The sequence below is a fragment of the Dipodomys ordii genome, unplaced genomic scaffold (genome assembly GCF_000151885.1).
Source record: "Dipodomys ordii isolate 6190 unplaced genomic scaffold, Dord_2.0 Scaffold2, whole genome shotgun sequence".
NCBI lineage: Eukaryota > Metazoa > Chordata > Mammalia > Rodentia > Heteromyidae > Dipodomys > Dipodomys ordii.
Window position 1 is genome coordinate 3,827,167 of NW_012267218.1, and position 27,122 is coordinate 3,854,288.

A 27,122-nucleotide genomic window follows, 5' to 3' on the forward strand; every position below is an offset into this window, starting at 1 on the left:
ATGAGGATGACGATGACCGCAGTGGTGACGGTAACAATGATGGTGGTAGTAATAGAAATAGTGATAATGGTGATGGTGGTAGAGATGGTGGTGATGGCGGTGGTACCAGAGATGGTGGTGGCGACAATGGCAGTAATTATGATGGTATAGGAAGGTGGTGGTGGTAATCATGATGGTGGTAAGTGACAGAGATGGTGATGCTGGTGATGGTGGTGGTGGTGATGGTGGTATTAATGGAGAGGGTGGTGGTGATGATGGTGGCAGTGCTGATGGTGATGGTAATCATGACAGTGGAGGTGACAGAAATGGTGATGTTGGTGGTGGTGAATCATGATGGTGGTGACAGTGGTGTTAATGGAGATGATGATGGTGATGATGACGTCAGTACTAATGGTGGTGATGGTAATCGTGATGGCGGTGGTGATAGAAATGGTGATGCTGGTGGTGTAGTGGTGATGGTGGTAGTGACAGAGGTTGGTGAGGGTGATAATGGTGGTAGATATGATGATGGTAATGATGGCAGTTTTGGTAAGGACAGGTAAAGGATGATAGAGCACTCTGTCCCTGGCAGTATAATATGCCCTTTATGAGAATTCTCTCTTTTAATTCTTGAAACTACTCCATAAAAAGTCATAATCTCCTCAGTTTTCTAATGAGGAACGTGAAAGTCAAGGAGGATAACTTACGGCAAGTCCCAGCTCTGAACTCCTGTGAGGCCTGGCAGGGCTACCGCGGAGGTGTAGGCCAGGCCTTGGCCAGGCCTGGCTGCTGAGGGCAGGGGCAGGGGCCAGAGGCCATCTCCCCCTCTCGGGGGGCTGTCCCCGCCTACAGGTGGCAGGCCCTGACCTTCACCTTCCCCCCGCCTAGAGACTCCAGGCCCTGCAACCCCAGCCTGAGGACGGGGCCCGGCACCCCACGGGGAGCAGGACTGCGGCAATGTGCCTGAGACTGAAATCAGGGCCCACCCCGCACAGGCCCGCTCACATGGAAAATCTGGTTGGAGATTTTGGCAGAGGTCCTGAAGTCCCAGGCAATGATGGTGCGGTCGGCGGAGTCCCGGGTGGAGGCATCCGTGCTGCTCAGGAACTCAGAGCCTTCCTGGAGGAAGAGGATGTCCAGGGTCTGCTGGATGGTCGCCTTGTAGCTTCTCACCACCTGCAGGAGTAGGCACAGGTCACACCGGCGGGGCCTGGAAGCACAGTGCTGGTGCCCACCCAGCGGGGAGGCCAGGGGATGGACAGACTTACTGAAGGCCAGTCTGGTCCATGCCCCACCCACATGTGGGGTCACAAGACGCCCCCCCCCCAGCTCCCTAGCAGACCAACATCTGTCTTTCTTGGGAGATGCTGTGATGGAAGCCTGGCCCGGTGGCCATTCCCAGCACCCCTGCTGGAAGCTGGGAAGGTCCACCTCCCAGGCAGACAGGGGACCCTTGGAGGTAGCTGGAACCCCATGAAAGTGCGTGGGGGAAGGGCTGGAGCCTTGCTCCTGGGCTGAGGAATGCAGTGGCGGCCAGCAAGCACAGTGTCCTATTTTGTGAGAGTCTGCGGGTGCGAGATCCTGAGTGACAGTCCCCGGGGGAGTGACCACCACACAGGGCGCCAGCATTCTTGGAGACGGATATAAAGCCGAATCAACGGGATGCACTTCCGCTTCGGAGGCACGTTTCCTCAGTGGTATCCCACAGCCTCCAGCCTCCCAAACTACACTGTGGCCACAGGCACGCCACGCCTTTCCAGAGCTGCTCATGGCACCTGCTCCTCAGCCAACACGCCTGGGGCAGCGGGGCGTGGCGGGGGGGGGGGCCAGGACTCCCAGCAGCGGTGGCCAAACTCCCAGATGGCATGACGGTGTACTACAGTGCTGAAATGCCAGGCCCGAGTGCCCGCCATTGTGACGGAAGCAGCGCAATGCGGGGGGGGGGGTGCGGACCTGGCCGCGGTCACCAGCCGCCAGGGTGCCACCGCGGGGCTGCAGCACACACAGCTCTTGGTCCCTTGGCCCTGCCTGCCATGAAATGAGTTCATGCCTTTCAAGATGTTCAGCGAATGCATTCCATTGTCCTCCTTCAAATGTGTGTGCCCAGTTCACATTCCAGTAGCAGCCCCGTAAGCCCCGCTTGCACTGGGAGGGAGGTATTAAGACTCACTCTCCAGGCCAGGCCGATTCCTGCCTCTCCTAGTTCCTGGCAGCACATTTCTAGACATAGGTAAGCAACACATGCTGCTCTTCTGTGACACAATCACAAGCAGACTGGTGAGAACCGCTCTGCCTGTGCCAGGCAGCTCCTAGCTCCTTGGCAGAACTGCCAGCTTCCACACGGTCTTAGTTGAACACCACAGCCCTAGTGAAGGCCCCTCATCCCCTCATCCCACAGGGCTGATGCATGAAGGGGGGTGCAGGTGGGAGGGCCCTTCCTGCTGCTCAGAGTTAGGACCACTTCTCCCAGAGGCCACGTGCCTCTCGGCCATCAGCCGTCCCCAGCCGAACTTCCAGCGTGCCCGCCAGTGCTGCCACCTGCCGCCCGAACATATGGAGGAGAACGAAAGGCGGTGTCCTGACCATTTTCTCAGAATGCCTGGGAATGGCTCCACTCATGGGGGCATCATAAAGGTGACCGTTCAGGATGCCAGCTGGGTTAGGGATGCCCCCTGCCTGTGAAACCCGCTGCTAGAGGAGGGTGGGGCAGCGGAGTGCTCACTGGCACGTGACCGATGTGCCTTCGAGCTGCCCGAGGACACACAACCCATCTGTGTGTCTAGAGCAGGCTTTGCAGCGTCTTCATGACACAGGCAGCCGGTGTACCCCATCCCAGGACATGGCCACTGTCCACAGCCTGGTTGGCCAGACCAAAAGGGGAGCCTAGTTCAGGGGCAGTCGTGCCCTCCATGTTGGGTAAGTGGGCAGCTGGCCTTGGGGAAAGTCGAAGATGAACCACACCCTACCCAGGTGATGGAAGCCACTTGAGCGCCGTAAGGCGGCATGCTAGAGAGCCTGGCCACTGCGGACCCAACTGCCTCTCCCAGAATTCTGAGAGACGAGCAGTCTGTGCCCACAGACAGCTATGCAGCAGGAGTGTAACCTCACACAGCTCACAGGGGGCAGCCACCTGGCACCAAGTGCACCCTGTTGATACATTACCAAAAAAAAATTATACTGGCAAAGGAAAAAACGATATAAACATGAGAGGACAACACAGCTGACTTTCTCTGAAACATGGGGCTTGGTTTTCCCTGCTATGACTCCAAAGTAAGAAACAATAAGATCTAATACACAGACAACTTCTCAAAGTAGATGAACAAGACCACAACTCTATGGGGGAAAAAATGTGTGAGATTTCCAGGCATAATCCCAGCTACTCTTGGAGGAAGTGGTCAGAAGGATTATACTTCAGCTAAGGCAAAAATGTATCAAGATCCCATTGCAACAAACAAGCTAGGCATGGTGGTCCATGTCTGTAATCCCAGCTCCTAGTAGGTATAGGGAGGAGGATCAGGATGTGAGGGCGATCTGGCTGCGACATCTGTCACCCCACTGATCGCCAGGGTTGATTCGGCTGATGTGGCTGGCTAGGCGGGTGTCCCCTTCCTCCCTCACCGCTCCATGTGCGTCCCTCCCGAAGCTGCGCGCTCGGTCGAAGAGGACGACCATCCCCGATAGAGGAGGACCGGTCTTCGGTCAAGGGTATACGAGTAGCTGCGCTCCCCTGCTAGAACCTCCAAACAAGCTCTCAAGGAAGGAGGATCATGGCACAAAGTCAGCCCCTGGGCAAAAATTAAAGCAAAAGAGGGCTAGGGGCATGGCATAAATAGTAGAGTACCTCCTAACAAGCATAAGGCCCTGAGTTTAGACTACAGTAATGAAAAATGGGGGTGACGGAGGGACAAGGCAGTAAGAGAATACGGCCCTCTCACCGCATTCAGACCCAAGGGCAGCACAAACTAATCCACACAGGATGCCACTCTCACCAAGCAAGTCAGTGAGATCCCACATCCAACAGCAACCCCCACCTGGGGAACCCACGGAGTGGCGGGGGGGGCCTCTGGGCAGCTAATTACAGCTGCCAGAAACATACGCAGCACAAGAGCTGAGCTGTTTGCAGCAAACTGCAGAGGAGCTGTTACTCAGCTGCACATGCATGCCACGCAGCACCTTTTTTCTTCTCTCTGTCTCTTTCTTTGTCTGTCTCTGTCCCTTTCTCTTTGATAGTGGTATTGGGGTTTGAACTGGGCATTTTTGAGGTAGGGCCTTGCTTTGTGTGTGTTTGTGAGATCAGGACTGGCCTGGACTGTAATCCTCCTATTTATGCTTCTCATCACAGCTGGAATAACAGGCATGTACCACCACACCTAGTTTTTTCTGTTGAGATGGGGGGTGTCTCATGATCTTTTCTGCCTCTGCTGGCCCCAAACCACAAGACTCACGCTGCAGCCTGCTGAGTATCTAATATTACAGGGTTGAGCCCCAGGTGCTCAGCATCCAGCACTCACTTCTAAGAACAGATCCTAAGGCTACCCCAGCACTACCCCAGCATGATGCCAGTGCCAATGCCAAGGACAGCAGCAGTTCTTGTGAAAACGGAGACCTGCAAAGAAGCCGGCGTCATCAGGCAAAGCCTGTGGGCACTCTGTAAGAATCATTTCCACACTCTGGAACAGAAGGGGCTGCAGCAAAGACTGTCCCTTCTGCCTGCCCTGCCTGAGCCAGGGCCGGGACCAGATGCTCAGCTGAAGAAGGAGGTGAGAGGTGACAGGAACAGGAAGAGAAGCCAAACACAAAAGCAAGTAAGGGGGAGCCTGCTCTAGAGGAAAGGAGAGAACAGAAAGGGGAACACTGGCTTACAGACCCAACTCCATTTCTCTAACCACATCTTGTTTTGCAGATTTGACTCAGGAGCTGACTATGTACCATGATCCTCCTCCCTATACCTACTAGGAGCTGGGATTACAGACATGGACCACCATGCCTAGCTTGTCTGTTGCAATGGGATCTTGTTACATTTTTGCCTTAGCTGAAGTATAATCCTCCTGACCACTTCCTCCAAGAGTAGCTGGGATTATGCCAGGTGCCAGTGGCTCCTACTTGGAATCCCAGCTGCTCAGGAGGCTGAGGAGTGGAGGTACTCGGCTCAAAGCTGGCCTGTGCAGAATAGTCTGCCAGACTTCATCTCCAAAATAACAAGCAAAGCACGGGGCTGGAAGCATGGTTCAAGTGGTAGAATGCTAGCTGAGTGAGCAAGCAGGGCAAGCTCAATCAGTGAAGGCCCTGAGTTCAAATCCAACTATAAGAAACAAAGAAAGAAAAAACAGGGTAACAGTTTTTTTTTCTCTGTACAAGGGAAGACAGCAAATAATTTTGGGTCCTGAGGAGTCACTTGTTCTTGTTGTTGTTTTTGAGTCTGTGTTACAGCGGTCAAATAGCTAAAAGCCAATCTTAGCTCAATGGCCTAAGAAAAATAGGCCACAAGCCACAGTGAGCCAATGAATTGTTTTGCCAACTCTTTCTCTAGACTCATGTACATATTTTGTTAAATTATGCAGCAAAATTAACTTAAGAAGCAATTTTTAAAATGTGAAAGCAAATTAAGCAGATGCAATTAACCAAGTATTGATTTGGTACTTTTAACCACACAAACAGGATTTCTTTTAGGAGACTTTAAAGTATAGTAATTGAATCACTGATCGTCGGCTAAATATGCATTATTAATAGAAAACCAGCAACTTAACTGAGGAGCCTAACTTCATGAGCTGCAAGACCAATTCTAGTCATTCATAGCCAATGCACAATATATACACACACCTAAACTGTGTCAAGGAAAATAGAAAGCTTTTCAGTGACAAAGATTAAAAACATGCAAAGGAATAAAAAAAATTCCACCATATTCCATTTGAATCAGAAAAATCAGTATAAACAACATCATCTTAACAAAAAAGCAAGTATTGCCTAGCCTTGGAGCCTGCGTTCAAGCCCCAGGAACAGCATAAATAAATAGACAGACAGACAGATGATGGATAGATTTTGCACAGGGCTAAGTGTCAAAAGGAGCCTCAAGGTAGTACGTGGGACATTAGTAGACTACCATTAGCAATAATGTGAAATCAGCTCTAGAAAAACAGCTTCCCCCAAACAAAACTTAAAAGCAAGCCTCAAAAGAAATAAGCCATTTCATGCCGGGCGCTGGTGGCTCACGCCTGTAATCCTAGCTACTCAGGAGGCTGAGATCTGAGGATCGCAGTTCAAAGCCAGCCCGGGCAGGAGAGACCGTGAGACTCCTATCTCCAATAAACCACCAGAAAACCGGAAGTGGCGCTGTAGCTCAAGTGGTAGAGCGCTCGCCTTGAGCTGAAGAGCTGAGGGACAGTGCCCAGGCCCAGAGTTCAAGCCCCACGACCGACAAAAAGAAAGAAAGAAAGAAAGAAAGAAGCCATTTCCAGCATCCAAGGAAAAAAAGGAAACCCTCAAAAAATAGATGATGCAACAAAATTCTGCACACCCAGCAGGTGAAACTCCTAGTAACTGAAAGCCAGTAAAAAGTGATCAGACTTGAGAGCAATCCAAGCAAGAGGATGTCTGCCATAATGAAGGAGAAATAACCATCAACAGAACAGAGCCACGGATGAGCTGGGGGCGGAGGGGAGTGGGGGACGGGGATAGAGAAACAGTTATAACTGCACGCAGCACAGCTCCAAGACAGAGGAAATGGCAAGAATGTTAAAGACCATGCAGTGAAGCTTCTTCCACAGGACCACATCAAACATGCAGACGTGGAATAAAAACAGTATCTTTACAAAAGGACTAGTAAACTTGGAGACACAGAATGACCAGCAGATCCGTGAGTTGTGAATGTGACTGGAGAGCAGGATGGGGAGCTAGGCATGGAGATTTGAGAATCCCAGCACTTGGGAGGCTGAGGCAGAATCTTAGGGCCAACATGGGGCACAAAGTGAAACAATGTCTCAAAAACAAAAACAAAAATTTAGAAAAAAGAGGGAAGATGGGTTGGAGATTGAGAGAAACCAAAATCAAAATCAAAGAAATAAATGATAAAGCATTTCCAAATTTGATTAAAACTGTAGGCCCACAGATACAAGACATTCAACAAAGCCTAAGATACACAGTGAAAATAACATATCATTTAGGTTACTTGAAACCAGAACCAAAAATATCTCAAAAGCCAACAGAGAAAAAGATGCATAGGAAAGAAGAAAGGCAAGAGTCCTGAGAAAGCAGGAAGCCAGAGGAGGCGAGCATGCTGACAGTGTGAGAAGAAAGAGATTCACTTGCTTTCCATGAATGCCTCATGGACAAAACACAGGGCTTCTTTTCCTCAGACAAACAGAAGCTGAAACAACTCATAAGCAGAGGACCAGAAATGCACGGAACATTAAAGGAAGTCCTGAAGAACATGTTAGCAGATCTGAAATGACAAAAAACCCTCATACATACACATAGGAAAAAAAACATAAAAATGGAAGTATGTTGGAAAATGTTAATGCTATTTTTGTTTTGCTTTGTTGGTTTGATTTTTTTTGGTGGGACTGGGATTTGAATTTGGGGCTTTATACTTGCTAGGGAGAGCCTCTATTGCTCCTAGCAATTGTGTGTGGGGGTGTGTACGCACACACGCGCACGCGCACGTGCACACACGCCAGTACTGGGACTTGAACTCAGGGCCTGAGTGCTGCCCCTTAGCTCCTTCACTCAAAGTTGGTACTCTACCATCTGAGCCACAGCTCCTCTTTTGCTCTTTTTTTGTGATTAATTAGAAATAAGAATTTCACAGACTTTCCTGTCTAGGCTGGCTTTGAACTGAGCTGAGATCCTCAAATCTCAACCCCCAGAGAAGTTAGGATTATTGGCATGAACCACTCCAGTGGCCGGCTAACAATGTTTTCTATTACCAAAATATTCTGAAATAAGCGAAGGGCTAGTGGCTCAAGACTATAATCCTAGCTACTCAGGAGGCTGAGATCTGAGGATTGCAGTTCAAAGCCAGCTGGGCTGGCTGTGAGACTCTTATCTCCAATAAAAAATACCCAGAAAAGGCCAGAAGTGGTTCTGTGGCTCAAGTGGTAGAGCACTAGCCTTGAACAGAAGCTCAGTGAGCAGCAGCTCAGGGACAGCACCCAGGTCTTCAGTTCAAGCCCCAGGACCTGCCAAATAAGTAAATAAATAAATAACAGCTTTCAACAAAATAATAATAATGCATTATGGAGACTCTAACATGAACAAAAGCATGCCAATGATAGCATGAAGACTCTATGGAATGAAACTGAAAATCTGTAAGTTGTCTTGAAATTCTTATAGAAGGTACGAACACCTGCAGTCCTGGCTACTTGTGAGACATAGATCAGGGAAGCATGCTTCAAGGCCAGCCAGGGCATAGAAGTACTCAAGACCCCATCCCAACCAATGTATGAGCAAAGTAGTGCATGCCTGTTATCCCCAGAGACACAGGGAAGCACAAATAGGAGGATCACAGTCCAGACTAGCCCAGAAATAAAGGGAGACCCCACTTCAAGGCCAAAATGGTCTAGAGGCATGGTTCAAATAGTAGAGAAACTGCTTAAGTATAAGACCCTGAGTTCTATCCTGAGTAGCACCAATGAGACAAATAGAGAATATGATTGAAGGGAGACAAGTATTAAAGCAATCTACAACACACAGAGTAACAAAAGAGATGAAATGAAATCATTAAAATACTAAATTAACCTAGAGGGGAAAAGAAATAGATTAAACAGATTAATAAAGAACAAGATGCCAGATTTGAACTCCACCACATCAATAATCCCATTAAGATAGATCAGAATAAATAACCTCTTACAGGGAAGACTGTTGGACAGGATTAAAATTAGAAAGCAAGACCTACCTATACACTGCATAAGTCACCCACTTTAAATAGGCACGTATAAGTAGATTAAAAGTAAAAAGATAAAGCATGCTGATAATAATCAAAGAATGCCAATGTTAATAACAGACAAAGTAGATTTCAGTGCAAAGAATATTACGAAGGACAAAAGGCTTTTCACAATGATAAAAGAGACAATTTAATTCATTAGAAGAAAATAATAATCCTAAATGTTTAGGCAGCTAATAACAGACCTTCAAATTAAATGCAGGAAAGCGAAAAGAAGTAAAAAGGAAAGAGATGGACTCCTATGCTCACACGTATCAGCCAGCTGTCCTGTTCCTGCTATCATGACAAAATGCCTAGGATAGACCACTGATAAATAACGGAAGTGCAAAAGTCCAAGATCAAGGTACCAACAGACTGGCGAGGGGCCAGGACCTGTGCCTCACACACAGCAAAGGGGCAAGAGTTGTGTGCTATATACAAATGTTTCATGTGGCAGAAGTGGAAGGGTTAAAGGGCCTGGCTAGTTTGCTCCAGCCCGTGTGTGTGTGTGTGTGTGTGTGTGTGTGTGTGTGTGTGTGTGTTAAAGGGGCCTGGCTAGTTTGTGTGTGTGTGTGTGTGTGTGTGTGTGTGTGTGCCTGGCTAGTTTGCTCCAGCGTGTGTGTGTGTGTGTGTGTGCTTGTGTGTGTGTGTGTGTGTTGGTACTGCAGCTTGAAATCAGGGCCTGGGGCTGTCTCTTAGCTTTTTTTTGTTCAAGGCTGATGCTCTACTGCTTGAGCCATAGTTCTACTTCTGGCTTTTTACTAGTAAGTTGAAGAAGTTTTTTGTTGTTGTTGTTTTGGTTTTTCCTTTGTTGCTCTTTATGTTTGCCTTTTGTTTTATCTTTTTAAAATAAGTTTTTTATTGTAAAAATACTGTACAGAGGGGTTACAGTTACATGAGCAAGGTAATCAGTACATTCCCCTCTCCCCCCACACCTCTCCCTCCACTGCCCTGGCCTAAATTGTAAAGTTCATTTTTCAACATAGTGTCTTGTACATCTCATTGTTACAATGGGTCAACCTGTATCCCTATTTAAACATTTTGTTTTTTCCCTTCCCCTCCCTGTTTATCTGTCCTTGGGAGGGTAAAAAAAAAAATCAGAAAGGATATAAAACACTTGAAAAACACTACCTATCAAGCAACTTGATAGAACTGGCACTCATCCCTCAGCAGCAGAATCCACACTGCACACAGGTCTGCACCGATGAGGACAGGCCGTGCAAGTGGCCTCACTATGTAATGAAAGGATTCAAATGAACAGCATACAACGTATGTCCTGTGACCACAAAGGAATTAAACTAGAAACTAAGAGTAAAGACATTTGGGAAATACTCAAGTGGCTGGATGCTAAGTGGCACACTCTTAAATAATCCATGGATCAAAGGTAAGTCAAAATAAAGTATTCTGAACTGCATGACAGCGAAAGCCCAATGTGTCAGGCTGGCTCCACTGCTCATACCTATAATCCGAGCTGCAGAGGGCTGAGATCCGAAGATTGCAGTTTGAAGCCAGTCTAGGCAGAAAAGTCTCAGAGACTCTGTCTCCAATTAACCAGCCAAAAGCAAGGCTGAAAATATGGATCACCTGATGATCCGCAGAACTAGTTTTTAAAAAAGCAAATTACTTTCTTCTAAGATCAGAAATAAACAAGACAAGAATGTTCACTCTTACCATGTCTACACAGATGTTAGAGTTCAAACAATAAAGAGAATAAGGAGGAAGAATGAAATAAACATAAAATTAAATAAAATCAATCAATAAATGGCATCAGATTGGGAAAGAGTTAAAATTTTTATTCACAAGTGATTTGATCATCTATGTAGAAAATACAATAGAATCTGACAAGAAGCAACCAGAGCTAGAATTCAGCAGAGTTGCCTAACTGGAGGTAAAGTAAAATACTCTTGTTTCCTACATATTAACAGTGATCAGTTAAAATGAAAAGTTTTAACTACCTGCTATAATAGCATCAAAAGTATAAATATTAAGGGACAAGTCTGGCAAAACTGTGAAAGCCTTGCACTATGAAAACAGCAAAGAGCCGGGCTCCGGTGGCTCATGCCTGTAATCCTAGCCTCTCAGGAGGCTAAGATCTGAGGATCACAGTTCAATGCCAGCCTGAGCAGGAAAGTCCACGAGACTCTTATCTCCAATAAACCATTAGAAAACCAGAAGTGGCGCTGTGACTCAAGTGGTAGAGCGCTTGCCTTGAGCTGAAGAGCACAGGACAGCACCCAAGCCCAGAGTTCAAGCCCCACAACCAACCAAAAAAAAAAAAAAAGTTAAGAAAACAGCAAAGCACTAGTGACAGAAATCAAAGCAGATGTAAATGAATGAAGTATACTATGTTCATGGATTGAAAGACTCAACATTGTTTAGAATTTATTTCTGTTCCAAATGACTCTACAGGTTAGAAGTACCATTTAACTTGTTAGAAATTGGAAAAGTGATTATGAAAGGAAAAGTGATTATGAAATTAAAACCTAAGTATAAAAAATAACTTAATCAAAAAACTTGGAACAGAATTGGAAAACTTATACTAGTTGACATCAAGCTTCATTGTAAGCATAGTAAGAACAGCAGCACAGAAATAGACAGAAGTCCATAAAACAAGCCATAAAACAAGCTGGGTGCTGGTAACTCACGTCTGCAATCCCAGCTACTCAGATCTGAGAAGAGCAGGCAAGTCTGTGAGACTCTTATCTCAATTAGCCACCCAAAAGTAGAGTTTGGCTCAAGTGTTAAGAGTGTCAGTCTTGAGCCAAAAAAAAAAAAAAAAGTAAATAAAGAGCCCAAAGGAGCAGGAGGAAGAGGAGGAGAAAGAGGAAGAAGAGGAGGAAGAAGAAAAAAAAGCAGCGGCTGTGGTGGTGGCGGCAGCAGCAGCAGCAGCTGACACTGAAGCAATTCTTGAGATGGGGAAGGAAGAGAGGAATGTGTTCAATGACACCACGGGGATGCAATCGGGAAATAAAAGGGCAAGCAACTGGTTTATTGCCTAATAAATAAGTTATAAGGAAAACAAAGTAGGAGAGAAAGCTACAGATTAAACAAGACTTAGGAGACTTATCAAGCAAGTATTTAGACCCTGAAAGTCAATGATGAGGCATCTGGGGGTGTTGGAACACAGATCGGATTACATGACGGTATTAAATTGTTGGAAGGGGTGATGGTATTGTAAAGATTTTGTAGGCCTTACCTTCTTGAAGAACCAAAAGGTATTTACAAATGAAATGAGTGTCTGGGATTTGTGTCAAAAATAATTCAGTGGGGAAGGGTAGGATTACAAGATAAAACAAGGTTAAATCGGAACCTGGCTTGCATGGAAATTCATTAAACTGTCTTTCTACTTTGGTATATATTTAAATTTTGCACTAATAAAAAGTTTCTTTCAAGTGCTCTGTGGGGAGGAATTAGCTCCACAAATGTTCCTCCTTCTTCCTATTAATGGGGCCTGAAATAATAGGTGGAGTGGGGACCGCTGACATCAAGCAGTAGGTACAGAACAGACATAATTAATGCAGCGGTGCGGCTGGGACAGCCTGCATCTATCTGTCCCGCTCTGCCCAGGGCCCAGTGCCACCTGCCTGTGGGATCCGCTGTCTTGAGAGGTGGGCCAAGCTGGCCAGGAGCCGGGGCGGCACTGTGTTGTGTAAGTGAATTCTGCTACCTAGGTGCTGGTAGTTTCTATAGAAACCACCAGAGACACGCTATTCCGGAGAGCACAGAGCATCTCCACTGGCCAGCACTGGCTTTGTTCACACCTGCCCATCAGCATCCCAGAGCCAACCTATCAAAGCACCCTTGTGGCTCACTTTTAAAATAGGTACAGCTCATTATAAAGCACCTGCTCTCAAGTGTTTCCAGGGAAACAGAGGCCCCAGGACACCCCTCTGGAAATTCATTAGCATTTAACACTTCTTAATGAGGCTTGAAGACGCGCATGCCTTGATAACCACGTGCGGGGAGGGTGCCTTCCCTTTCACGGTTAGGCATGACTGATGAGCTGCGGCTCCCGGGACCCCGGCACCACAGGCCAGCAGCCAGCAGCCAGCAGCTGGGTGTGTCCTGGGAGCCTTCCCATCTCCAGAGCAGTCCTCGGATGTTCAGGGCTGCATCGGAACCTAAACACAGAAAGGGTAGAGGTCCTGCCCTGACAAGTTTGAGCCACCAGAGTGATACGGTTTCCCAAGTCTCCAGGAAATGAAGGCGCGCAGGCAGGCACGCACGCACGCGCGCACGCAGGCAGGCACGCACGCACGCGCGCGCACACACACACAGATCTCCATCTCCATCCATACAACCTCTTAGCCTTCATTCCCTGATGTGTGGTGCCCTTTCATGCCACTGGGCCTTGTTCATTCCTTGGGTCTACCTTGACTGGCTGTCTAGAAAACTCCTATGCATCTCTTAAAACTCTAATGACCAGCTTCCCAAATAGGCTAGAAGCATCCATGGCAGCTTCCACTGGGCTGTTTCCTTCCTTAGCAGCGAGGTCAGGTCAGGGATGGGGTGGGCCCTCATTTCCCTCCATCTCCTGGCCAGCAGGATGCTGGTGGGAGAGAGTTAGCAGTGTGTGTGTGTGGTGGGGGGGGGGGGGGGGGGGGCGGGGGGACAGGCTCTGTCAAGAAGGCCACAGCGGAGCCTTCTAGCTGCGGACGGGAGCTTTGCTCCCCACCAGCCACACCACTCTGCCCCTCCCTGGCAGCTGGAGAACTGAGGAGCAGAGATGGCCACTTCCTGGGGCGGCTCGCAAAACATGCTAGGGACTTTTCCTTGGAGGGGGCAACTGTAAAACCGCCCTCAGACGACTCAGAGGGGGACAGAGTCCCCTGTTCAGAGCTGGGGGGGGGATCCCCTAACCAGGTGGCACAGCTCACGGAGCAGCTCCTGGGCGCGGGGCGGGGGGCCCAGCTCCCCCGTTACACCTACAGCTCTTTCCTTGCATTCTGACTTCCCACTTACCCAGCCATAATTAATTCACTTCTCACTTTTAAAAATTAATCAAAGGCACAGAGCATGTATGCCGAGCCCCTGATTGCCCGTGATGACCCCATCGTCACACTGGATAGAAAGCGTCTGCAGGGAGCAGATGCCTGGCGTGGTGGTCAGGCTGGCGTCTGCCAAGGGAGAGGCAGAGACATCACCTGCAAGCAAAGCTGCGGACGGCTCAGGACTGTGTCGCTGGGAGCTCACACGGGACGCAGCCTGCTGAGACAGCAAGTGACTTTTATCAAACACCTACTGTGTACACATGACGTGAGACCATCCTAATCCTCACTGTGGAAAGCTGAGAGTACTGTTTTTACTGTATAGATGAGGACACTGAGGTCCAGAGAGGCAGTGTCTGGTTCAAGGTCACACAGCCAACGGGAGGCATTGTTAACTGCACTAGATCTATGGGCCACCGTTTGTAACTAAGCCCTCCATACCACATATCAGGCTACCTGGTGTGAAGGACAGAGTAGCTGCTCAATTAGTGTTTGCTGGGTTGGACATGCAGCCAAACATACCCACAGAGAAACCAAAATGATGGAGACTGTGAAATTTTAAATTATAGACACAGAGCGCAAGGGAAAGGAGGAAATGCAGAAACAGACGATTACATATGTAACTGTGTTGTCGATTCTCTCAAGTGATAAATTGGTTTTCCTCCCTTTGCAATGGAGCTGTGAGGTAACACAAGGTTCTACCAACACCACCGCCACTCTGGAGGGCCCAGGCCTGTGCTTCGGTGCTGGGCTGGCCTCCTCTACAAGGCCCCCAACCCTGAACCAATAGTGTGGGGAGATGTACCGGGGCCCTTCCCAACCGTGGAAAAAAGAGCCTGCCTCACAACGCCCGGCCTTGCAAGCCCCAGTGACCACACAGGGCTCCGGGGAGGGGAAACTGCCCAGTGTGGCATCGCATTGATGGTGACTAAAAGGACCTTCGGGGGACACATGAGCAGGTCCCCAGAGGCCGCAACCCTGCATGCCTCCAACTGTCGCCCACCTGCCCTCCCACCTTCCCAAGCAAGGCACCCTGGACGGAGAGCCCCTCACTCAGGCCTGAGAAGAGCTGAGCTGCCTAACTCCTACACCGCTGATCTGGGAGCAGGGGTGCCCTGGGACAGGGCGGGTCCTGAGCCACACAGAACCCCGCAGGGCAGTGGTGAGGATGAGGGAGCCACCCTCATCCACCCATGAGCATAAACAGCAGACCAGCAAAGAGTTAATGGGTCAGCCAGGTGTGTGTGTGTGTGCACACGTGCGTGCGGGCACGCGGGCATGCCTGTGTGTACATGTGCGTGCATATATGTGTGTGCAAATGTGCTCACATGGATGTGCATATATGCACGCACACTGTTATGCATGTTGCATGTGTGTGTGTTGCTGTTGTTGGTGTCTACCAGGAACAGGACCCAGGTTCCCCCTGGATGGCAGTGGGGCCAGCGGGCTGCAGATCACACTTCTCACTGCCTGGGCCCCAGGCCTTCTGTCACTTCCGGGTTCCTCCATCTACCCCACAGCTATGGATGTCCAGTCTGGACGTCTGGCCCAACTCCAACGCTGCCTTCTATATTCACTGGGCAGCTAAGGAATCCTGACTGTTGGAATAGTGAAGGCCTGGCTGGGCTGTGAGCAAGGTCCGAGGGGTGGTTAAACCAGAAGACAGTGCTCAAGCACAGGCAGGAGCTCTGAGGGAGGGCTGCCTCCCCTGGCCCGCCTGCCTTGACTTCCAGCCCTTCCTCCTTCCTCTCCACGGGGCTGTGCCCCTCCCTGCTCCTCCACCCTATCCTAGCCCATCTCTGCGCCAGCTCCCTCCCTAGGGGAGAGGTAGGCATGGCTCAGCCTCACCTGTGCTAGAAAGAAGCAAACAAATGAACTCCACTGCTCAGGTGAGCTGGTTATGCCTTCCAGGAGGAAGCGGGCCATGACTGGCACAGACACGCTGGCTAGAAACTAGATAGAAACCCAGGCACACTCTTTGATCAATTCCACATTTAGGAAATTAGATGCTCGTCTTGGTGTTATAATAAAGCAAACACTAGAAATGTTATAAATACTCAATAATAAAAGACCAGTTAAAAGCATTATGGCATATTGGGTAATTATTAAAAATTATAGCATCCAAAAGCTTTTTAACAATATAGGAAATGCTAATGATATACTATTGAGCGAGGGAAAATTATATAAAAATGTAAATGCATAGGCATGCGAGACCTGTACTGAAGAATGCTCCCCCACCCAGCTGAGCTTCGGGGGCATCGTCTGCCTGCCTGCGTGGTATCACGATCCAAGCGGCCACCCAGTGGTGGCCGCCCTTCTGTGGTCAGAATGAACATCTAGAGCCCCCTCCCCTCCTCTCTGAAGTAGGGCGGCACCTGGGTCTCCGGTGCCCTTTTGAGCACCCTGAGCCTCAAGGGAACCCCCCCTCCCCCGGCCTTTCCTGGCTCCTCTCACATCAAGTGATGGACAGCAGGGGAAGGGACAGGGCTGTCTCCAGCCCAAGTGGCACTGGTACGTATTGTTTTTAAATGCTGTCAGGCATGGCTTGGCCAGGGGAAGCAGGTTGAACCCCAACCCCTGCCATGCCTCCACCCCTGTCCACACACAGGAGGCAGCCTGTGCAAGCTCACAGGCTGGCTCAGCAAAGGAAAGCGCGGGGCCTGGCTGTTCCAAGCATGAAGTAGCACGTGTAGGCAGGGGGCCACAGCCTGGCAAGAGCCTGCGGCCTCTTTTAGTCCTGAAAGCTAGGGAGATGTTGTACGTATACGGCAAGCACTCGGCAACTGCTTGATGAGTAAATGAGTTGAAGCAGAATCAGACTTTGCTTAAACAACTTGAAGTTAGCCAGGTTCTGGTGGCTGTAATCCCAGCTACTCAAAAGGCTAAGACTTGAAGATTGTGGTTGAAAGCCAGAGCACAGCTGTGGTTCAAGTGGAAAGCAAAGCCTTGAGTAAATAAGCTCAGGGACAGTGCCCAGGCCCTGAGTTCAAGCTGCCCAGTACCAGCACCCCAAAAAAGGCAAGTCAATATGACTGAAGTACATTATATGAATGTATGGAATAGAATAATGACTCAACTCATTTTAAAAGGTAGAGTGAGAAGAAGATAGGAAAGTAATAGAGGAGCTGGGGCCTTTATAAATACAGGGATAATAATTAGTTGAAAGGATTACAAGAGCATATTGTGGACAAGTCTGCGCATACACAATTCACAACGGTTGTAATGAGTGAATTCTCTGAAGCATGCAACCCTTTAAAGCTCACTTCAGGATGGAATATCTAATCTGAACAGTCCTATGTTCAACTTCAAAGAGCAGATGAGACACCACTTTGTACTCACTAGATGGATATAGTCAAAAAGACAGGTAGGCTGGGATGGTGACTCACACCTATGATCCCAGCATTTGGAAAGCTAATGCAAGACTGTGAGTTTGAGGCCTGGGTTACATCAGTAGATCCTGTCTCAGAAAGGAAAAAAAAAAAAAAAAAAAAAGCCCATTAAATGAAAACCTGAGCAAAGAGAATCATTCTTCCTAGATTGGTAAGAGAAGTGAGGTCAAAGGGCAAACGGGCTGGTGTGAGGCACTTTGGTCAGATTAGCTGATAGTTGGGGGGGGGGGAGCAGAGAGGGAGGGTGTTAATTGTTTTTTCAGTTTCAGGGAAACTGTGGCTGGCACATTGCTAGAAGGCCAGTGTCGGCAAGTCTGGAAAACTTAGGAAGCTCAGTCATAGTCATCAGGTGTTCCAGAGTTTTACCTTCAGCCACCTAGGAGAAAATTCTCCTGGGGCTTCCAGCTGAAGAAGAAAAGATCTGGGATGTAACTCAGGGGTAGAGCTCTTGCCTAGAGTGTGCCAGATCCTGGGTCAGTCACCAGGGAGTGGGAGAGGAGAAGAGGAACTGCATATTTAAGAAAACCTGAAATTCAAACACCCCCAAATCTGTAACAGTGTGTGGACTCAAGGACAAGTGGCTGTGTGGCAGAACTGGTCAGATTGATAGATGCACATGTCTGTCACATGTCAGTGACAACACAGACATGCCAAAAGCATTGCACAAGTTCCTCCAGGCGTGTGCCTAGGGACAGAATGAAGCGTACGTGAATGATGAGTTGACACTTGGCATCTCAAATGTTCTCCTTCTGCATATGTCTACACACCACAAATCAGAAAGACAGAAACCCAAAAACATTTCTGATCTCAAGCATTTGGGGGAAGGAATTCTCAGCCTGTACTTTGAAATACCCTGGAATGAAAGGAGGTCTTCACTCAGGAGAAACTAACCAGGACCCAACCTGCTGGGGTTGTATCAGACTTACTGACCTGGGGAAAGGCAATTTCTGATCTCAGCTGGCTCATGCCCCCACCTCTCCAATCTTCTCTTTGAGGAAGACAATACCCGATCCAATCCACTCTGGATATACTGCCCCATCTAAAGGAGTGAGGACTGAGATGCACGGGTGAAGCTCCGTCAGAGGCATAGGCTTACAAAGACAGACCAGAATGCCTCCACACAGCCTTATGCTGTGTTACTAGAGTCCTATCTATAACAGTTCTGTTCACATGCATGCCTGATCTGGCTAGTAAGAACCACAAGGCATGCTAAAAGGCAAAACATATTCTGAAGAGACAGAGCAAGCATCAGGTCCAACCCATCATGAGCTATGAGAGACGTAGGGACAGACTAGGGACTTAAAACAACTGTGACTACCATGCTAAGGGCTCCAGGTCAATAGAGAAACATGACCATAAGCAGGTGGGGAAATTCCAAGAAGGATCAAAGACACTGAAACAGAGATGGAGAATGCCTTTGATGGCCTGGCCAGTAGACTGGACACGAGTGAGGAAGGATTTTTGTGCTTGAGGATTTCTCAATAGAAAAACTCCAAAATTTTTAACAGAAGGTCCAAGAGCTACAGGACAACTACAGAAGATGTGCTATATCCATCTAGTATGAGAATAAGAGAGTGAAGAGAGAAAGGAACAGAATATTTAAAGCAATGATAACAGAATTTTCCCCCAAATCAAGTCAAATAAAAGCTGGACATCAGCCAGGGAGAAAAACACCTTACCTACAGAGGAGCAAAAACAAAACAAACAAACAAACAAAAAAGATTGCATACAATGATGTCTCAGAAGCTAGGCAAGGAAGAGAAGAGTTAATCAACACTAAATTCAAAGTGCTAAGGGGACGAAAAATTTCCACCCACCTAGAATTTTGTACCCTGAAAATTTTTTTCTTTCAGAATGTAAGAGAAGCCAGCCATGGTGACTCATACCCATAATCCTAGCCACTTGGGAGGCTGAGATCAGGAGGATCTCAGTTTAAGACTAGTTTGGGCAAAAAAGTTTGTGAGACCCCTCCCCATCTTAGCCAATGAAAAGCTGCATGTGATGGCATGTGCCTATAGTCTCAGCTGAGCAGGAACCATAAATAGGAGAACTGCCATCCACGCCAGTTCTGGGTGGGAAGAGCGCCTACTTGAAAAACAATGAAAGCAAAAAGGGTAGAGGGCATGGCTCAAGTGGTAGAACACCTGCAAGTACACAGCCCTGAGCTCAAACTGTAGTATGAGAGAGTGAGAGCGAGAGTGAGAGCGAGAGGGGGGGGAGAGAGGGAGAGAGAGAGAGAGAAAGAGAGAAACAGCCTGCACAAAGTACATCAAAACAAAAAATAAATTGGGCAGCAAGCCCATGATTTTCTGGACACTATTAGCAATGGAAGAGCTAAAAGAAACTGTCAAGTAAAAGAATTGTGAATCAATATTTTAAATTTCAAAAATCCTCAAGGAGAGAGGTGTTAAGTGTAGCACAGAGCTTACTTAGTTCAGCGACATGAATATATGACAGAAGAGTTGCGAACTGGAATGATATAAACACCATATACACACCACCTTCACGGGCCCTAAGAATCTGCTTTTACATTTTCTGATCTCCCTTACTGCACATTCAAGGAAAAAGTGATTCGTTGTAGGGTGATAATGAAAGTCACGGGGTACCCATCTGTGTCTGGGCTGCCGGGGGCCCCCACTGCTGGCGGCAGGAGTCTTCTGACCCAGCCCCAAGTTAAGGAGTGCAGAGAGAAAGGCTAGGCTGGAGCAGGTCTCTGACGTTCTAGATTCTGTGAGCCAGCTGGGGAGGCGGTGAAGCCAACGGACATGGGAAGTCCAGTGGTGGGCTTCTGCACCCCCCCACAGACTGGGGTCCCAGGAAGGCATGCGCTGAGCAGCTGGATTCTGTGACCCCCATCTTCAAGACAATGCCTCTGTATGGTGGGGGCTAGAAAGTGTTTTTGACATCAATGAATGTGATGCATTTCCTATCATAGGGAGAGGGGTGAATTTAGAATGAGACGGGTTCGTGACAATCCACCCCTACACCAAGAGCAGGTCCTTCCAGAATCTAATTCCTGCTCTACCCAACAGGCCACCTTCACAGCTATGTTGTCTAGCCTGAGGGTTCAGGGCTATGGTTTCCCGAAGCAGAGCTCATCACTATCCTATCCATAGCCAGTGCCGACGGCAGGTACCGAGCAGAATGGGGCAGGCTGGGGTAGACATCAGGGTTGTCCTGTCTGAGCCTCTCCAGGAACAGAGGACAAAGCTATCAATGGCAAGTCTTCATTTCCGTCAAAGAGTAGAGCTTCATACATGTAAACAAGAGGGCCTACAAGGGGCTATGGCACCAAACCACCTGGGTCTAGAATCTTACTCCACTCCCTACTTGCTGCATGATTAAGGACTGTGACAGAAGCCTTCTGAACCTAGACCCCATATGGGGATAAGGGGTGCAAATGGTGTAGCCCACTAAGGACTGCTAGGAGATGAGCTCGAACACACAGGGTGTGTGTTGGTGCCCACAGACTGCTGGCAGGGACTTAAGAGGTAGCCCTGGGCTTCATTCCACCTTTATCTGGCAGGGAAGACAAGAAATGCTCCTATGTCCCATGAGTACCCCTCCCTGGCCCTCCTCTCTGGCTCCTTTGCTTTCCTAGTCCTATTTACATAAAAAGTTTGGTTTGCAATAAAGCTCTGTCAAAACTGCAGAAAGCATAGAGTCCAAATAAAAAGGCATTTTAATATAAAACAGATGAAAGTGACAAATGGAGTGTAATCAAAACCTCATTAGGGCCAATAAGCTACCTGCCTACAATGCCACAGAAACTGATGGCACTCTGAACCAAGTGGGCGGGGATTGTCCTTCAGACAGCTACCAGGGGAGGGGGAAACACCACAAGGGTACTCTTACCCCCTGGACAGAAACCCTGAAAAACCTGTAGGGGTCTCATCTGAACACCCACATGGTGGTCCCCTCCTTCTGGCTGTACACTAGAATCTGTGACCATCCCCAGATGGGGCAGGGTCAGTCAGTACGGGTCAGCATCGCTGCCGCCCAGGGAACAACCTTCACCGGGAAGGATACCCCCAACCCCACTAAGGGTGTCAGGAGCAGTTGATGAGTTGTGGTTCAGCTTCCACTTCAACTGGGTGGGTTCACTGCTTAAGATTTTTTTTCATTGGTCTTGATTAGAGCTATTAGTCATTCTTGCAAGTTTTTCTCTCCCAGGACCTGCTGTGTGCCTGACACTGTGCTAGGTGCAACCGAAGCAAATCCACACTTGTGGAGAAGTCACAATCTAGGGGACTCTCCTGCTTCAGCGGATGGAGGGTGCACCCAGGCCCAGCACGAGCCAGCTGCTGTCCTTGTAGCCAGCTGCCTACCTTGTGGTAGGCCACCTGCCCCCAGGGCATCTGGGACAAAGCTTCGCAAAGTCTGAAGTCAAGATATCCCTTTAAACATTTGGAAGGGGGGGGGGGAGAAGAAGAAAGAATGAAAGGATGTAGAACAAGCATGAAATATTGATGATTCGTGTCAAAGCAATACTAGGGCCTGCTGAACAAAAGTGAGTCAGCCTGTCAGAGCTGATCTGATTACGAGAATCCCAGGCAGGTGGGAACTGGAGTTTCAGAAGACCAACCCAGAGCCTGCAGGAGTGAATATAGCAAGTTTGGGTATGTCCCAGCTGTCTCTCTCCAGGGTAGAGGGGGAGGTAGAGATCAAAAGAACCCTCAGTCCCCCGCTGCCCAATGTCAACCCCATACACAAAAAAAGGAGAGGAACTGGGCCAGCGTCCTGGGCTCCCGGAGCCACGTGCCCTATTTTTCCCCCAAGCTGCTCCAGTTTCCAGTGCTCAGCCTTGCCTTCTCTGAGGGGCAATGTGCTGAAGCTGGCATTCCACAGCTCAGTCTTGCAAAAGGGTGATTTGCTAAGCATGCAACTGCACATTTAAATCTTTATACGGCTTCCTTAACAAATCTGATTCATGATACAAGTTAGAAGTTGCTCTTATTACTTAGTCTAATCCCTTTGGCTCAAATCACACAGTGATCTTACAGTGCACTTAAAGGTGACTGTCAAGGACATTTCCCACAGGGCTGGGGGGGTGGGGAGGGTGGGAGGGGTCCCTTGGAGAGTCAAGTCCATGTCTCAGACTTCTCTGTCAACTCCACAGCTCCTATGCCATGTCAGACACAGATCTGGGGCACTGCCAGACTAGAAAGGAAACAGGCTAGCACTCTGTCATCCACTAAACACCAGGAGCTCAAAAGCCCAGCCTTGTCTGAGAAGGGCAGCCCCTGGCTCACTCCATGCCTCCCTGGATCTCCCAGGTCTCCTGCCCCGGGCCACACTTCTGGATGACCAGCTGCAGACTATAGCTGGGCTTCACATCCACTGGAAGATAGGTCCACTCTCTGTGGAGATCCTAGCATGGCCACAGGCCCAGAAGCCATGGCAGGGGACAGATAGAGACTCCCACAGGCCCCATCACAATGGGAGGGACAGATGCCCATCAGCTCATGCCAGGTATCCTGAGTACCTGCTTGGACCGAGTGTGAGATGCAGGAACAGAGATGACTGGACTAAGAGGTCCCCAAGCAAGGCAGCTATAGACAAACACATGCTGGAGGTGTCAGGAGTGATTGCTATTCCTGGATGGTGCAGGCCCGTGGAAATGAAGGCCAAGGCGTCCACATGAGGAGCAAGGGCTCCCATGTGCAGATCTCTGTGCTGCAGCTTCTCACAGTGTGGTCCACTGCGTCTTGCTACTGCATCTTCCTGCTAGGAATGTAGGATCTCTGGAACTGCTGGACAGTCTGCACACTAAGGAGACGCCACACGTGCTTCCACAAGGTAAAGCACTGCTAGAGAGATGACCTCCGCTCTACCACTGGGAAGACTGCCTTAGAGCATGGTTGCCTCCTACCTTTGTTGCTGTAGTTGTTTGCCTCAGATCACCAGCTGAGTGAGCAGTACAGAAAGGATATGAACCCAGGCCACTGGTCCTGGAAGCCCAGCTCCCAGCTCCATGAAGGTCACATCACATACAGCCATGTGTGAGAAGGCCACTGGAAGGAGGTAGAGTCAGGAAGTGCAGTACCAGCAGCACTGGAGCAGCTTAGCTTAGCTGGCTCATGCAGAACACATCTGCTAATGCTGGAAATGAAGTCAGGCACTTTGCGGGATGAGATGTGGTCCAATCATCCAACCAAGGCAGAGAGATCAGCCAAGAAAAGAAGGAAGGGGAGCCAAACAGCCCATTTGCTGTAATGAATAGGGCTGGACTGGAGAAGTCTGGAATCCCAACATCTATCATTTTGCTAAGTTTAAGGAATCGTAAAATCCAATGTCTGAAATATAGCTTCAAAGTTACCAGTTTCAAGTATTCATCAGACCCTGAGATGCCAGCCAGAGGCTTCTTGGTCTCTGCTGCATTCTCCAGCAGTGGCCTCATGACCCTCAGCCCTGTCCATGGAAACCTATTCTTGCCTTCAGCATGTTGGCTCATTTTGACTGGGCAACTTGAGTTCTTAGACTGGAGCAGAACAAAGTAGATCCCCAACGTAAGAAAAGTGAAATGTACAAAAATGTTTCTTAGAATAGAATATATAATAAACTGTGGTAGTTTGCTTGCAGCTTATACCAAGAGAAATGCCAAATACACTCCTAGTGGAAGACTAGTCCTCCACCACTGGGAAAAGATACTCTCTGATCATACGGTTGCTACATAGCCATATGGACTAGTGGGTGTAAATGGGTACGCACCTTGTCAGCCAGCTCAGAGGATCACTCCTGACACCCAGCAAGGTGACAAGGGCCAGCCAGGTTCTAAGCATTTTAGGCTTTGCTGGCCATGTGGTCTTAACTCTTGCCACTATAATAGGAAAGTAGCCACAGATGGCACATAAATGAATACGGATGTGTTCCAATAAAACTTTATCTATAAGAATAAGTGACAAGCTGGATTTAGCTCTGGGCTACAATTTGCTGTCCCCTGATCTCTCTGCTTACATAGAATCATTTTAAATGGAAAAAAATATCCTACATGCCCAACAAAGGGAGATGGTTCAATAGGTTAAAGCATTTATTCAGCTGATTCCTTCTCTCCACAGAAACCCATCAGGCACCTGCCACACACTATTCTGAGTACTAAAGCTGAGGCAGAGGGCAAATCAGAAGGGACTATCACTGACAATTTTACAAAAGTTTGTAATAGCAAGCAGAACACTTATAACCTATGTGAAAAGCAAAAGTCAAAATCATGTACAAAAATAGAACGTAACAGTGTTTTTGCAGAGAGAGAGAGAGAGAGAGAGAGAGAACAAAATCCTCCAGAGGAAAGAGCATGAAAGAAAAATATCAAAGCATCACTAATGTTTACTGACTGAACTACCCCTCCTTTCTTTCCCTGAATTTCCCAGTTCTGTCACATGATTATGTAGTGCTTTTATAACTAAGATTCCTCCACAGTGGTCACAGGGAGAAGCTTGCCTCGACTGCAAGCTGAGGTCTGTGTCCTGCCTCTGTATGTGGTGCCACTGTGGCTTCTGACAGGATGGTTGGAAAAGGCCAGCTGCGTAGGCCTACACTGGAGCTTCAGCACCATGGACAGAGCTCTGCACACCTCAGAGCCCAGCGGCTCTCAAGTGAGCAGGCTCCAGGCTAACAGGAGCGAAGCCCTGGAGGGAGGCAGCCTGGGCCTTCCCTCCCTGGGCTTTGGGGAGAGTCCATCGTGGATAGCACAGTCAGGAAGAAGTGTGGTTCCCCGAGAGCCTGCCTGATGCAAACAGAACAACAACTCCCCCCCCCAACTACACCCCATGACCCAGCGGGGGAGGACTGTTGGTAAAAAGGAAGTAAAAACAAATACTGCGTGGATCCCTTTACCCACATTATTAGCTTGGGAGAGACTGGCAAACATGCCAATAGCAGGCACAGCAGCATCTGCTTCTAATTGCTTCTCCCAGCACTTGCAGAGCTTGTCAGCTGGCGTCTGCCCTAGGAGAAAACCTGATATTTTTAACAAACTCTTAAATCAGATGGCGTCCAGGGTGAGTAATGTCTTATATGTGAGGTCTTCGGGGCTTAAAACATGGAGCGAAACCTTTAGGGGTACGGGCTGTCAGGACAGCTGGGCGATCAGTTCAAGGATGAGGTGTTTCTGATTCGCCCAACACACTCAAACATGAACTTCCCTTTATCATTTATTTATGTCCTAAATATAAACTGTTCCAGCGTTAAAAAAAATTTTTTTTCCTAGAGTCCACTGGCTTATTGAGTAGCTTTTCTCTCTTTTCCAAGTATTTTTGTAAAAGGTTCTTTTGCAACCGAAAACTGAGGTGATTTTAGAGTATGGGTCTATGCTGCCACTTACAAATGCCTTAAGCAAGACTTTACCATGGACAAAACTTCCCACTGTCTTTAAAGCAAGGCCTCTGCTCTTAGATTCTCCTGAGAAGCTTACAGCCCTTACACACCTGCAGGGACCTTTCCAAAGAGGCCACCCCAACCATGGTGGCAGGTCTGGAATCCAGACCCTAGAGGCTGTGCCTCATCCTCCCCAGCTGACCCTGTGGAACTGCTTCTGTTCAGCAGAGCCTGTGTGAAGGCTCCACCTGACCAGGATGGAGCCAAGATGCCCTCAAAGTGGAACCTTCTGGCACTGCAGGTCCCAGATGATGGAGACACTGTCTGACATTTCTCTAATCAGCTTCAACACAGGAGCTATGGCAGGAGTCATGAGGCTCTCTCCTTCAGCCTTGGGCAGTGCTTCTCAAAGCCCCCCAAACCACCTGCTGGAGTGGAGCCCCCAGAGGCAGGCAGTCTGTTCCCCCTCCTCGTGTCTCACTCACCTGCATCTCTGCCTCTCCATCACCTCTGGGCCACTAACACCACCATATAGCCTATCCTCAGCTCTCCCATGGCTCCCACCCTAACCCAAGCTCAGGCCCATCCGCTTCCCAGATCCCAGGCTCAGCCAAGCCCAGGGCATCAATGATTCCCCAATCTGCACTCTCTGCATGGGTCTTCCTTCTTCACTCATGATTGGTGAGTGTCAGCTACTGCAACACACAGACAAAAACTCTCATTTCTGGGAGCCCACAGTTGAGTGGAAGGAGTAGGGCAAATAAATGAACATGGAAAATCCCACAGCATGCCAAATGATGATAAAAGTGGACGTCACTGGTGTATGCCAGGGGTGGGGGCTAGGAAAGGCCTCACGTGAGAGGCAGCATAAGAGCGAAGTCCTATAGGAGGGACGGCATGGGTTCTGCACAGAAAACTGGGAAAAGAGCATTCCAGGCAGAAGCAGGACCAGTGCAAGGACCCTGACGCAGGAACATGCAGGTGTGTTCTGGGAAAGGCAAATAGCCCACTGGGGCTGAAGGGAGATCACTTAGGCCTTGTGGACCACTGCAGGGCCACTGGCTTTTACTGTGACTGAGACAGGAACCAGAAAGTCTTACTGACACATCCAACTCAGATCACTCGGCTGCTGTGTTGAGGAAGACTGTAAAAGGTAAAGGAAAAAGACTGAAGAGGAAAACTACTATCCCAGCAAGAGAGACAATGGAAGCTTAGGCCAGAGCTATGGCAGGGGACATGGGACAGGAGGGGGGAAGAGGATTTGCTAAGCTGTGGGGTGGGACAGGAAGGGCTGGGCACCATTACTGATCATGTTTTGAGCCTGACCAACTATGAGCAGTTGCCATGTACTGCATGGGGAAGGCAGTGGGATCTGCAAGCCGCAGCAGAGGGTGAGAGGAGATCCCAGCTGGTTTTGAAGCTCTGGAGGGAATAGCTTGTCCATGAGGAGCCCCCTCCCCTGCATGCCCCTCTACACCCTCAGGGTGTAGAGGCACATGCGGGCATGCACACATGTGCACACAGAGCAACCCCATG

General features: G+C 48.8%; 1 protein-coding gene across 1 annotated transcript in view; it reads right to left on the minus strand.

Annotated features, from left to right (window-relative positions):
• The window catches only part of Wdr25 (WD repeat domain 25), a 128,058-nt gene that overhangs the window by 2,570 nt on the left and 98,366 nt on the right, over positions 1–27,122 (minus strand). Inside the window, exon 5 of the mRNA XM_013015572.1 lies at positions 985–1,155. Coding sequence (XP_012871026.1) covers positions 985–1,155 — 171 coding nt within the window. The remainder of the gene's footprint in view (positions 1–984; positions 1,156–27,122) is intronic.